The following is a 13,097-nucleotide window of genomic DNA, read 5'->3' on the forward strand; positions in this document are numbered from 1 at the left end:
CTGATGAACAATGCTGGTGGATACATTGCTTACGTCATCTCTAACACATCGAATGGTGCATCATGGCACTCTGACGTCACAGCATCAGTTTTGCTGACATCCTCAGTTTTGATGATTACTCTAACAGAAATATAAATGACTTTATTAGGTGAAGGAAACTTAGAAACAATAACGTGGCTATTCTTGTTAGACCACTTACACACAGAACTTAGGCTCGCACTTTTAGGCCCTGACAATAGACTGAAGGATAGTAGAACTAATTAAGTAAATATAAAACTTACCCTAATGTTTCACCTTCATGAATAGTCTGTGGTAAATGTGTACCTTTGGTTTCTGGAAGAGTCACTATTAAAAGAGCACCGATAGCAGACACGCCGGCAAAAATAAAATAAGGGAGCTGCGTGAAACCCGAACCAATGAACATTAGTTGAGGGGCTAGCACTGATCCGAGGCTACCTATCATCGTTGAAACTCCAATTCCAACATTTCTATTAAATAAATGTTCAAAAACATAATGTTATCTACCGTTCAAATATTGTATTCAGTTTTAGTAGTGTGAAATATAGGCCTAACCTCTTATGATTATAATGTTATGACATTACCAATAATTATAATTAATGATAAGTACCTAATAGGTGTGGGTAAGATTTCCGCTGAAAATATAAAATGAATATTATAACACGATGAAATGCTGAACTTGCCAATCAGCCCAAACGTGAACACCAACCAGTTACCTTATTAAAGAAAGAAATAAATGCAATTAATTATTTCTGTTAATTAATTAATTAATTTTCTGTCATAGGTGCGATGCATTGTTGCAGTGCGACTGATAGTGAACCGTGTATTATAGCTTTCTTAACGTTAAACGAAAGTTAAAGAGAAATTATTTAACTATTATAATTAATAATTCGTACTTGTAAATGCAATTGCAATACATGCAATTCCTGACATTGACAAAAAGAAACCCATCACTGGACGACGCCCCCATCGGTCTATAAAGTATCTGCTGAAAAGACATGCGGGAATTTCTACTGCAGCCGATAAAGCTACGGTTATGTAGTCGTCTGAACTCAAGGCAATTGCACCGAGTGATACTCCGTAGTACACGAGGTTTACCACGAATCTGGCATAAACATAAAAACAGATTTAAATACAATGTCATTCATTGTAAAACTAACATTTTATTATACAATTACCATCAATAAATTATTTTTTATTGCAGTATAGGTACAATTAGTGCAGTATTAACTTTAGATTGCATTTTGTAAGTCTTCCATTGGGCATAGAACGGTCATTTCCATTCACAAGTCTTAAGCTCTAGGCCCCTATATACACTATCAAACTTTATGTGATGTGCCCATATATGGATACGATAACGTCATATCATTAACACATTTGGGAACATCACACCTTTTTTTTGTCAAACTAGTTTGATAGTGTAAGTTTAACATGCATAGGAATATAAAATAAAAGTGTAATTTAGCAAAATTGAAACTCACCCAAGAGATGTAATAACAACAGTTCTAAAGAATATGACTTTTTTCCGAAACAGGTCTTTAACTGATGCCTTGTTGATTTTTGTATGGACATCCTCTTCCTCAACCTATTATATACAATTTGACCAAGTTTGTACGTTTCTTACTTTTATGTATTTCTTTCACATCCGATGGTTGTATTATTCAATAATGAGTAATTAATTATGGTTTTATTTTACCTGTTCTTCTCTTAGCAGTTTGTAAACTTCATCCGGTATCTCCTCTTTTGCATATTTAGAGGCTTTTCTGTTAATATTTTCTGATTCATCAAATCGACCGATAGAATGTAACCATCGAGGCGATTCTGGTACTAAGCTGAAATCATAGTGTACTAATTAAGTGTATCAAGATAAAATAGATTCTTAATACTAAATAGAGAACACGGCACCATATTAGGTGTTTCAACGGGACACATCCCTGGTCAGGGTTTAAAAAGTAAATGTTCTGTAGGAAGTTTTAATCCGGCCGAGGCAAGGCAATTTAACAACATGATGATGAGTTCCGTTAGATCAAAGGTTTCATCTGTGGTTGCGACACGATCGGTTCTGTGACACGATCAGTTCTCTACGCACACTCGATAAAAACCGGAGAATATTGTACTGAACTGCAACTTGATCAAAGGACTGTTACAAGTTCCTATCTTGGCAAGGCTTGAGCTCAGCATCCCGTTCTTAGATCAAGGCAATCAACAACTGGAAACTGGTCTCGCTTTGCCAAGAACTCGAACAAGACCTTTGATTTTATGTCTGGCTGCGACAAATACCAACAGTACAGTAGGTTTTTTGTAGATAATCCCTTTTCTCAAAGTAGGGCAGTTACTGTACCATGTACGTGCATATTCTCTGCGGGGCGTGAAACTGATCGTGTCGCAGCCACAGATAAACCCTTTGATCTCCGAAGCTGAGCATCCTGTTGTTAGACTGCCTTGGTTAGATTGCCTTGGTCTGTGTGAGCGAGAAATGATTGGTTTCAATATTTATTTCGATATTTGTCGGGATTACTTACAATATAATTGCCGCCAGTATCACGACATCCGCAGCACAAATACTCATTAACAGTGTTCGCCAATATCGAATAAAGTAAGCATACAGTGCTGTGATGCTGTAGCCCAAAGCCCAGAAAGACCCAGCGATCGACGTAGCTAAAGACCGTTCGGTTGGACCAACCACTTCTGACGCTGTTTTATGGGATATATAAAATTTAAAAAGAAAACATTTTATTAACGTATTTTATGCCTGTCTAGGCTGTCAAACGCGTTGTCGCTAAGAAATGTCAAGAAACGCACATTGTAAACGCAAACGGTAAAACGCAGTACCAGTTTTCAAATAATCCGGAAAGGGTCAGGCCAACAGTTACTTACCATATATGTAGGCTGGCATAAAAACTCCTGCGTGAGTCAACGAGGCTAGAAAACGCAGTGTTACGTACGTCCAATAAGATGGCGAGAAAGCTGCCGCAAAATCAAGAAGAATGTAGCACGAATAACACGCAACTATTAATGTTTTTCTTCCATATCTACAATGTTCAAACAATAAAATCAAATAACGTGTTTGACACTTCAACACATTGATGTATTAAGTAAATATAAATAGACGTAAAGTAAATAAACTTAACAGTCAGTCAACATGAGTTTCTAAATTTATATTTTGCAAAATGTAATGTTTTAACATCAAGGTTCATGATGACAATTGTATTTAACTACTGTGGAGTGGCTTTGCGTCAGAGGTAGTTAAGTAATTGGTCAGATGTTTACTCTACTCTGACGTAATTCCAGTCCCACCCGACAATTACTTTATTACTACTTTTTTCAATGTACTTAGTAAAGTACAACATGACGTCAACAGAGTAGGGCAAACATCTGACCAATCAATCTTCATGTTATCCACCATATATTCTCTAGTACATTAAAGCTTAGTTCCCACTAGGGCGCAACACAAGTAATTTGAACTGTCATTGGTCAGCTCGCTTGCGTTGCGTCCTAGTAGGAACCAAGCTTGATAAGCCTACCTGTCACTGAGATTTCCAAGAAAAGGTGCCGATATCATAACACCAAAAAATGCAGTTGACATGGCAACAGAAACCAGTCGTGCTGATTCACACACCAGTTCAAACTAGAATGAAGTTATAAAGAAAAATTGGACAATAACCACCAAGCTAAAAGACATCCAAACAGCCTAATTATTATTACGGTTTTAGGGTTGCAGATGCAACAAGACAGTAATCTAATTGTTTTTCTGAATATTTCAAGTAGTTTGATAACTATGCATTTATATTTTATTCCATAACTAGCTTGTACCGTGCTGCTAAAAGGTAAGGCTACTCTGGGATGGGACAGGTAAATGTGCATTCAATTTATAGTCGCGTGCAACGTGTCGGTTGGTTGGTTGGTCGGTAAACACTAACTTGAGCACGCGACTGCAGCCATGTATATGGCCTTATGGCTTTACTGTATACATAGTAATACAGTTTTTTTCTCGATATTTTAAAAACTTGGTTGTTTCCACTCTGAGACGTAACGCAAGGACCAATGACAAGCGATGGATTATCGAACTGTCGCTTGTCATTGGTCAACTTGCGCTGGAAAGAAGACAGTTATACAGTAGAACCCCAAACCTTCGAGACCTAATAGAGGGTAATTGGCCTCTTGTTGGTTCGTTTCCTTGGAAAGTGTCATCGACCCTTGAAAAGTTGTATCATAAAATTGTTATGATTATTATATTAGGTTTATGTTATGTTATACTCACTTCTTGAGTTACCGTTGTCTTGTATTGAGAATCGTCAAATACCCATCCATTTTCACAGGAACTTGTATTCTCAAGCTCACTGATGTTCGAACCTAGCGTAAAGCCAGTGTAATTATATTGTGAACATTTACTTTCGTCAATACGTAAAGTATTAGAATCGTCTGCAGGGCGCAATGCACTCATCATTTTCTCGCATTCTGTCGTATTCAACCCTTCTTCTGTGCATGCCTCTTCCCATCCTGGCAGGCTACACCAGTGATCCGTTTCAACCAGTAAGAACACTTGTATCATAGAATGCAACGCTTCTGACATAACAGATAAAGCTAAGAGTAGAAATGACATCCATAAGTATCGGTTGTATCTTCCCAAGTATTTAAACAACTCATCGTAATGCATATTCTTTGTTATATTATAGTGCCTTTATGTATGTACAGTTGTGGTTTTAGCCCAACACTATTTCTTCAGGTCAAATCTTCAATATCGCTCTACAAAACAAGTATACAACGCTCCTTTTCGTGTTTACAATCAATTTTTATCTGTGTTTGTTTATTTATTCCAATAGTAGGCTACTTAGGGCGCTTATCCTAAATGCGAAATTGATCAAAGTACGGACGCACCATGCTGAAATATATAGAAACATGCCGATTGGTAGAGGTTATAGACGGTGACCCAAACAAATACGGAAATAATCACTTTAAATATCAACGCTGTCGGAAATCCAATCGAGGTAATTATAATACCGTGCAATTTCCTAATATGGGTTGATTTATGAGTACCTTATTAAAATTCATTGATCTCACAGAAGCTTTTTAAACAAAATTGCACTTATGTGTACGTATGATTGTTGTTTTTAAATAATGTTTTTAAAATGTATTTTCCTCAAAAAAAAATCAGCCACTGCAACTCGCACGGACTCGGATTCTCTGCTATATTGTTTCCATAGTATATTCTTGACTTAAGGATGACGATATTAAAATTGATTGATCACAGAAGCTTTTTAAGCAAAATTGTACTTATGTGCAGGTATAATTGTTGTTTGTAAATAATATCTAAAAATGTATTGTCCCCAAAAACATTAAACATGAAGATAAAATCATAATTTAAAGATTTATTGTCCCCCAAAAAACATGAAATCTGAAGGTTAATAAAAGAAGACTTAGAATAGATCATTTCGCAGTTTTAGTGAAGTTAATCACTTTCGTAAAAAAAACCTAAAAAATAAGTTACCAAAGACCCATAGACTTCCAGTAAATTTGACTATTTTTATGCAAATTGAAATTACAGTCTATTGAGCATGCGTATTGAATATTTAAATTAAGTAAATGATGGTATTGTTTTTTTGCATTCATTCCTTCTTTAACGTCGATCGTGTAGTATTGTTTATTTTCAGCACCATTATTCTAGCATTCTAGAATACGTATATGCCTACGTCAAGCCATTATGTGTTTGTGAGTGTAATCTTTTTACGAACATTAACAGGAATAATATGTTGTGAACCAAACGGAATTCCATACACATGTTAAAACGAACAAACTAGTGGTAAGTTTCAAACCATTTATTCATATTGTACATTTCAAAAGTAACAACAACCCGGATATAGTTGATTTGAAGTAAACATTTGATCTTGATCTTGATTGGATAATTGATAAACTCCAACTGGAGTATCACTCAATATGTGAGTAGAGGTTGAGGAGGGGAAAGCTAGTCATGAATTAGTTTGGAGAAGGTTTTAGTGATAGTGGTCGAAGTTGTAGAGAACGGGAGAGCATTCCAGTCTCTAACTGTGTTAGGGAAGAAAGAGCTCTGGAATCGGTTGGTCTTAGCCACAGGAACTTTAATTGTAAGTGGATTGTGGTTCCTTGTACATCTTGCTGAGTTTGGTCGTTTACTGTATTCTATATGATCTTCAAGCTTCAGGTCAATCTTTTGATGGACAATTTTGTGCAGCATCATAAGTCTATTTACTTGTCGTCTGCGCTGAAGTGGTTGGAGGTTGATTTCGTTTAGCATAGCAGAAACAGAAGATTCTCTACTGTAATTGTTTGTGATAAATCTGGCTGCACGTCTTTGGACAGCTTCGACTTTTTTGATGTTGCAATTTGTGTGAGGGTCCCACACTGAGCTACAATATTCAACATGGGGACGGACAAGGCTTTTGTATGCTTGGATCTTGACATTCCGTGGGGCATTGCCCAGATTTCGACGGACAAAGCCCAGCATGCCATTGGCTTTGTTAACTGCCCTGTCTACATGAGGGTTCCACTTCATGTCAGTAGATAAGGTAACTCCTAGATGTTTATGTTGATGAAGAGCCTGTAGAGTGTGCCTGTTGAGTTCGACACGACAGAAGCTTGTGGACGTACTCACAGCCAATCACACACCTCAGTGAGATATTTCTCTTAAATTAGTAATTAGTTTACTTGTAAAAATAATGATATCCGTTAAGTGCTATTCATTTGCAAAAGAAGTGTTTACATTTGAAGTGTTTCCCTCATCATCTGCGGGGCCCCGACAGCCCCCAAAACGACTAATGGCAAACAGAAGAGAAGAGAGAGTGTTTCCCTGTGTGATTAGGGAATACGACCACCGGTTCCTGAATGAAAAATGTATATATTATATGAGATGTAAATGTTTTTCAAAACGTGAATTTCACTTTCACAAAATTAAATTTATACATTTAATACACACAAGTTTGAGAACAATGACGTCACACACGAAGGAGGAGATACACACTTAATTTGTGTTTTTCTTACGAGGTAGAGACAGTTGATACTTGCTATAACGAGGTATCCAGAATAAAATATATATCTATATATTTATACAAGACGTAATAAGTTACTAACTATTAACTGTTATACAAACGTTATAATACTCGGCCTACCATTTCAATTAGTTATGGCCTACACAATGGAAGTAAGAAATTATACATATAATTATTATTTATATAAAATAATGGTGTCTACAAGACATTATCTGTCAATCGTTGAGTTATTCGTAATTTTTTTAATCCTCATCTTTGGGTTAAATATCATCATGGCACTCTGACGTCACATCATCAGTTTTGCTGACATCCTCTGTTTTGATGATTACTCTAAAAGAAATATAAATGACTTTATGAGGTGAGAAAACGTCGGACCAAGGACAGGCGTAGATGCCGAGGTGAAGAGGTCGGGTGAGGTGAAGGAGTGGAAGTACATTCATAAATTCTTTAGAGGAGGGAGGGTTTTTTTCTTTTCAGAATCCACCCACCCTACACATAATATTCGAAACGGATCGCCGCCCTTATTATTGTAACTAATGCTGGCAATAACGTGGATATTCTTTTTCTTTTTTCTTATTCTTCTTCTTAAACCACTTACACACAGAACTTAGGATCGCACTTTTAGCCCATGACGATATACTGACAGATATTATAACTAATTAAGTAAATAGAAAACTTACCCTAGTGTTTCACCTTCATAAATAGTCTGTGGTAAATTTGTACATTTTGTTTCTGGAAGAGTTACTGTTAAAAGGACACCGATACCAGACACGGCGGCAAATATAAAATAAGGGAGCTGCGTGAAACCCGAACCACTGAACATTAGTTGAGGGGCTAGCACTGATCCGAGGCTACCTATCATGGTTGAAACTCCAATTCCAACATTTCTATTCAATGAAAACACGTTGATAACATAATATTATTTACGTTCCAATATTGGATTTAGTTTTAGTAGTTTGAAATATAGGCCTAACCTCTTATGATTATAATGTTATGACATTACCAATAATAAGATAATTGAAATAGTATTGTCATCATTTTGAGCTAAATACTTATTAATTCTATCCCAAAAAGAAATCCACAAAATGTCACATTAAAAGGATATTGTTGATTTATTTTAATAAAGTCAAAAGTGATTCACTTTGTCTGAAAATACTATCGATGGTAAGACTTACGTATTATGATGAAGATAAACATGTTCTGTTTTAAGTGATATTACTGATCATACACAACGAGAATATGGTGAATCAAGGTCAGACAAAGTGTACGTCTAGATACTGAAAAAAAGTATAGACCTATACATTACATATTGTAATGACTCGATAATTACCTAATAGGCGTGGGTAGGATTTCCGCTGCAAATATAAAATGAATATTATAACACGATGAAATGCTGAACTTGCCAATCAGCCCAAGCGCGAACACTAACCAGTTACCTTATAAAAGAAATAAATAAATGCAATTAAATATTTCTGTTAATTAATTAATTAATTTTCTGTCATAGGTGCGATGGTTGCAGTGCGACTGATAGTGAACCGTGTATTATAGCTTTCTTAACGTTAAACGAAAGTTAAAGAGAAATTATTTAACTATTACAGTATAATTAATAATTCGTACTTGTAAATGCAATTGCAATACATGCAATTCCTGACATTGACAAAAAGAAACCCATCACTGGACGACGCCCCCATCGGTCTATAAAGTATCTGCTGAAAAGACACGCGGGAATTTCTACTGCAGCCGATAAAGCAACGGTTATGTAGTCGTCTGAACTCAAGGAAATTGCACCGAGTGATACTCCGAAGTACACGAGGTTTACCACGAATCTGGAATAAAAAGACATTAGCATTTTATTATACAACTTTCATCAGTAGGCCTAAATAAATTATTTTGGATTGCACAATAGTGCAAGTAATAAATGTTAACAGTCATAGCTGTATTACAAAAGAAGTACTTTTAACAGCAGAATTGAAACTCACCCAAGAGATGTAATAATAAAAGTCCTAAAAAATATGATTTTTTTTTTAAACAGGTCTTTAACTGATGCCCTGTTGACTTTAATATGGACTTCTTCTTCTTGATTCTGTTTGAAGAAATCAAGCCCAGTTAAGTTTCTATGTTCTATGATTTCCTTTTACATCGACATATATGATATTATGTAGTATTCAATAATAAATAATCAGTTATTTTTTTATTTTACCTTTTCTTCTCTTAGCAGTTCGTAAACTTCATCCGGTATCTCCTCTTTCCCATATTTAGAAGCTTTTCTGTTAATATTTTCTGATTCATCAAAACGACCGATAGAGTGCAACCATCGAGGGGATTCTGGAACTAAACTGAAATAATAGTGTATCAAGATAAAAAGATCATTAAAGTGTTTCAAAGGGACACATCCTGGTCAGGTTTTGTAAGTAAATGCAATGTACGTTTTAATTCCGTCTGGGCAAGACAATCTAACAACAATATGCAAAGGTCTGTCACAAGTTCCGAGCTCAACATCCTGTTGTTATAGATAGCCTTGGTCTGGGTGAGCGAGAAATGATCGTACTTACAATATAATTGCCGCAAGTATAACGACATCCGCAGCACAAATACTCATTAACAGTGTTCGCCAATATCGAATAAAGTAAGCATACAGTGCTGTGATGCTGTAGCCCAAAGCCCAGAAGGACCCAATGATTGACGTACCTAGGGATCGTTCGGTTGGACCAACCACTTCTGACGCTGTTTAATGGGATATAAACAATTTGAAAAATAGAAACTTCATTAGCGTATTTTATGCCTGTCTAGACTGTCAAACGCGTTGTCGCTAAGAAATGTATTTGATACATAGGAACGTCAAGAAACTCAAACGATAAACGCAAACTGTAAACGCAGTACCAGTTTTCAAATAATCCGGAAAGGGTCAGGCCAACAGTTACTTACCATATATGTAGGCTGGCATAAAAACTCCTGCGTAAGTCAACGAGGCTAGAAAACGCAGTGTTACGTACGTCCAATAAGATGGCGAGAAAGCTGCTACAAAATCAAGAAGAATGTAGCACGAATAACACGCAACTATTAATTTTTTTCTTCCATATCTACAATGTTCAAACAATAAAATCAAATAACGTGCTTGATACTTCAACACATCAATGTATTAAGTAAATATAAATAGACGTAAAGTAAATAAACTAAACAGTCAATCAACATGAGTTTCTAAATTTATATTTGAAAAATGAATGTTTAACATCAAGGGTCATGATGACAATTGTATTTAACAATTAATTGTAATTCAAGTCCCACCCGACAATTACTTTATTACTACTTGTTTCAATGTACTTAGTAAAGTACAACATGACGTCAACAGAGTAGGGCAAACATCTGACCAGTCAATCTTCATATTATCCACCATATATTCTCTAGTACATTAAAGGTTAGTTTCCACTAGGGCGCAACGCAAGTAATTTTACCAATCAGAGGTGATGGATTATTCAAACTGTCACTTTCCATTGGTCAAATCGCTTAAGTTGCGCTTTACGTCATTGCGTTGCGAACTGGGAACCAGGCTCCCTACCTGTCACTGAGATTTCCAAGAAAAGGTGCCGATATCAAGACACCAAAAAATGCAGTTGACATGGCAACAGAAACCAGTCTTGCTGATTCACACACCAGTTCAAACTAGAATATTAAAAAAATAAGAAGAAAAATGGAACAGAAACTAGGCTTAAAACATTTGATCTTCCTCAAGCCTAATTATTACTACTGTTATTACTACTACTATTATTATTATAGTTACAAGATATTTGTTTAATTGAATAATTCATGTTGTTTAATGACACTCTCGAGTGGTACGAATAAAGTACCGTCAATTGTTAGGGCTGGGGGATGGTATTGGTACAATCCAATAAGCTTTTTCTGTACACTGCAGATCTAATTGTTTTGATATTTAAAAAAAATGAACACAGAGTGGAACCCTATTAAGGAAAACCTAAACGGGAACCAACAATGTGTTAATGTCCACTGAATAGAGAGGTTGGCCATAAGTGTTTTAACATTACCCCTTGTTGATTTGTGTAGTGAAAATGGGTGTCCAGGCCCAACGGAATGGTATTAAGAATAAATGTTGTGTTATACCAAGGCAACTAACAACAGGACAATGAGCTCGCCTTGCCAAGATAGGAACTCGTAACAGTCCTTTGATCTTATGTCAAATACCAACAGTACTGTACTGTGTACATTTCTCCGCGGCGCACGGTGTCATATTAAGGAACGGGGAACTAATCATGTCGAGTCGCAGGCACAGATAAACACTTTGATCTCCGGAGCTCGAAATCATGTTATTACATTGCCTTGGTTACACTTACTTCTTGCGTTACCGTTGTCTTATATTGAGAATCGTCAAATACCCATCTATTTTCACAGGAATGTCTTGTATTCTCAAGCTCACTGATGTTCGACCCTAGAGTAAAGCCAGTGTAGTTATATTGTGAACATTTACTTTCGTCAATAAGTAAAGTATCAGAATCGTCTGCAGGGCGCAATGCACTCATCATTTTCTCGCATTCGGTCGTATTCAACCCTTCTTCTCTGCATGCCTCTTCCCATCCTGGCAGGCTACACCAGTGATCCGTTTCAACCAGTAAGAACACTTGTATCATAGAATGCAATGATTCTGACATAACAGATAAAGCTAAGAGTAGAAATGACATCCATAAGTATCGGTTGTATCTTCCCAAGTATTTAAACAACTCATCGTAATGCATATTCTTTGTTATTAGTGTCTTTATATATGTAAAGTTGTGGTTTTAGCCCAACGATATTTCTTCAGGTCAAATCTTCAATATCGCTCTACAAAATACAAGTATACAACGCTCCTTTTCGTAATTACAATATCTCTGTTTATTTATTCCAATAGCATATGCGAAATTGTTCAAAGTACGGGCGCGCCATACTGAAAATATATAGAAAAATGCAGATTTTCCTAATATAAATATATAGATTTATGAGTAACTTATTATTATTTATAAGCATTATAAGCAAAATTGTACATGTGCAGGTATGATTGTTGTTTTTGAATGGATTTTATTGGATACTAAAATCAGAATTTAAATGCCATGCGAGTAATTTATTAATTACCACCTATCTGATAGGACAGTGATTAATTCACTATTGGCAATCCTTGGCCACATTGCCTAAAGACATGAAATAAATAAATAAATTAAAATTCATTGATCTCGCCGAAGCTTTTTGAACAAAATTGTACTTATGTGCAGGTATATGATTTATTTAAATTACTTTTTTTTACAGGTAAATACTTCTTTTTTATCCAATTTTTGGTCAAAGTTAATAGCTATTATGTGACATTAAAATGGTATATTCAATAACAAAAATTGTAAAATATTTGTCAGTGGAACAATATATCTTTAAAAAAGACAACATAAACAATTATATTCAACCAAGAACTTATTAGATGGCAGCCAATTTGACTATTCTTTTACGTGGAGACTCTTCTCTGGTTTAACGTACCGTAGGCTATGTCTTTTTGTTGCAATGTAAGCAACACAAAATATCAGATATAGTGGTCCTAAAATTTGGAATAACTTACCCATCAGCATCAAGAATACCACAACGAAGAAAAGCTTTTTCTATAATTTTAAACGCCATTTTATTTCAACTTATTATAAAATAATAAAGGAAAAAGTGAAAAATAAATGCCTCTACTCATTGCAGTCGATCAGCCGCCTTTGTTTTGCGCCTTTTCTGTTTGTGTCTTGTATTTCAGTATTTGTGTGTATGTTCTGTTTGTTTTTGTTGTGTTACTGCATATGAAAGAGTATTATTATTAATATCTATGGCTTGCCCAACACAAGTTTCTCTTGGTTTTTCCTTTTGATTTTACTTTTTGGGACCTTGTCACTTTCAAAACTTAAAGAAATGTATTACCATTTTATAAGACATTTCTTTATTTTTCAGTCTGTTTTATTCTCATAAAATATTTGTAAATTAAAAGAAATGTTCTTCTTTATTGTTTTGAAAGAAATAAATGTTAACTTGAATTGAATTAAAACAGCAAAA

At 35.4% G+C, this 13,097-nt stretch overlaps 4 protein-coding genes across 4 annotated transcripts; all 4 read right to left on the minus strand.

Annotated features, from left to right (window-relative positions):
- Nucleotides 1-13: 13 nt before the first annotated feature.
- On the minus strand, nt 14-1,049 carry LOC144847678 (organic cation transporter protein-like). Its single transcript, XM_078704167.1, has 4 exons — nt 915-1,049; nt 629-734; nt 282-488; nt 14-120 (listed from the first exon to the last, which is right to left on the minus strand). Exons 1-4 carry the CDS (start codon nt 967-969, stop codon nt 30-32), a joined length of 459 nt encoding a protein of 152 aa, XP_078560293.1. The 5' UTR covers nt 970-1,049; the 3' UTR covers nt 14-29.
- LOC144848403 (organic cation transporter protein-like) lies at nt 969-4,675 on the minus strand. The gene is made up of 8 exons (XM_078705128.1): nt 4,280-4,675; nt 3,543-3,646; nt 2,896-3,050; nt 2,541-2,712; nt 1,715-1,850; nt 1,500-1,603; nt 1,033-1,123; nt 969-992 (listed from the first exon to the last, which is right to left on the minus strand). Exons 1-8 carry the CDS (start codon nt 4,673-4,675, stop codon nt 969-971), a joined length of 1,182 nt encoding a protein of 393 aa, XP_078561254.1.
- A 1,305-nt stretch (nt 4,676-5,980) lies between these two features.
- Nucleotides 5,981-6,547, minus strand: LOC144848404 (uncharacterized). The gene has a single exon (XM_078705129.1). It carries the CDS (start codon nt 6,545-6,547, stop codon nt 5,981-5,983), a length of 567 nt encoding a protein of 188 aa, XP_078561255.1.
- A 740-nt stretch (nt 6,548-7,287) lies between these two features.
- On the minus strand, nt 7,288-11,785 carry LOC144848406 (organic cation transporter protein-like). The gene is made up of 10 exons (XM_078705131.1): nt 11,387-11,785; nt 10,597-10,700; nt 9,966-10,120; nt 9,593-9,764; nt 9,241-9,376; nt 9,020-9,123; nt 8,658-8,866; nt 8,371-8,476; nt 7,721-7,927; nt 7,288-7,370 (listed from the first exon to the last, which is right to left on the minus strand). Exons 1-10 carry the CDS (start codon nt 11,783-11,785, stop codon nt 7,301-7,303), a joined length of 1,662 nt encoding a protein of 553 aa, XP_078561257.1. The 3' UTR covers nt 7,288-7,300.
- Between the last annotated feature and the right edge of the window lie 1,312 nt (nt 11,786-13,097).

The sequence above is a fragment of the Antedon bifida genome, chromosome 7 (genome assembly GCF_963402885.1).
Source record: "Antedon bifida chromosome 7, ecAntBifi1.1, whole genome shotgun sequence".
Lineage (NCBI taxonomy): Eukaryota > Metazoa > Echinodermata > Crinoidea > Comatulida > Antedonidae > Antedon > Antedon bifida.

Bases quoted from the DNA above. Each gene is read 5' to 3' on its own strand.
- LOC144847678 (XM_078704167.1), bottom strand. From the start codon at position 969: ATGGGTTTCTTTTTGTCAATGTCAGGAATTGCATGTATTGCAATTGCA. The intron at 735-914 runs GTACGAATTATT...TTCTTTAATAAG, and splicing joins TATTGCAATTGCATTTACAA to GTAACTGGTTGGTGTTCACG. The intron at 489-628 runs GTACTTATCATT...TTTATTTAATAG, and splicing joins ATCTTACCCACACCTATTAG to AAATGTTGGAATTGGAGTTT.
- LOC144848403 (XM_078705128.1), bottom strand. From the start codon at position 4,675: ATGCATTACGATGAGTTGTTTAAATACTTGGGAAGATACAACCGATAC. The intron at 2,713-2,895 runs GTAAGTAACTGT...CCCATAAAACAG, and splicing joins TATGCCAGCCTACATATATG to CGTCAGAAGTGGTTGGTCCA. The intron at 993-1,032 runs GTAGAAATTCCC...GATACTTTATAG, and splicing joins CCGTAGCTTTATCGGCTGCA to ACCGATGGGGGCGTCGTCCA.
- LOC144848404 (XM_078705129.1), bottom strand. From the start codon at position 6,547: ATGAAGTGGAACCCTCATGTAGACAGGGCAGTTAACAAAGCCAATGGC.
- LOC144848406 (XM_078705131.1), bottom strand. From the start codon at position 11,785: ATGCATTACGATGAGTTGTTTAAATACTTGGGAAGATACAACCGATAC. The intron at 9,124-9,240 runs GTAAAATAAAAA...TTCTTCAAACAG, and splicing joins AACTGCTAAGAGAAGAAAAG to AATCAAGAAGAAGAAGTCCA. The intron at 7,928-8,370 runs GTAATTATCGAG...TTCATTGAATAG, and splicing joins ATCCTACCCACGCCTATTAG to AAATGTTGGAATTGGAGTTT.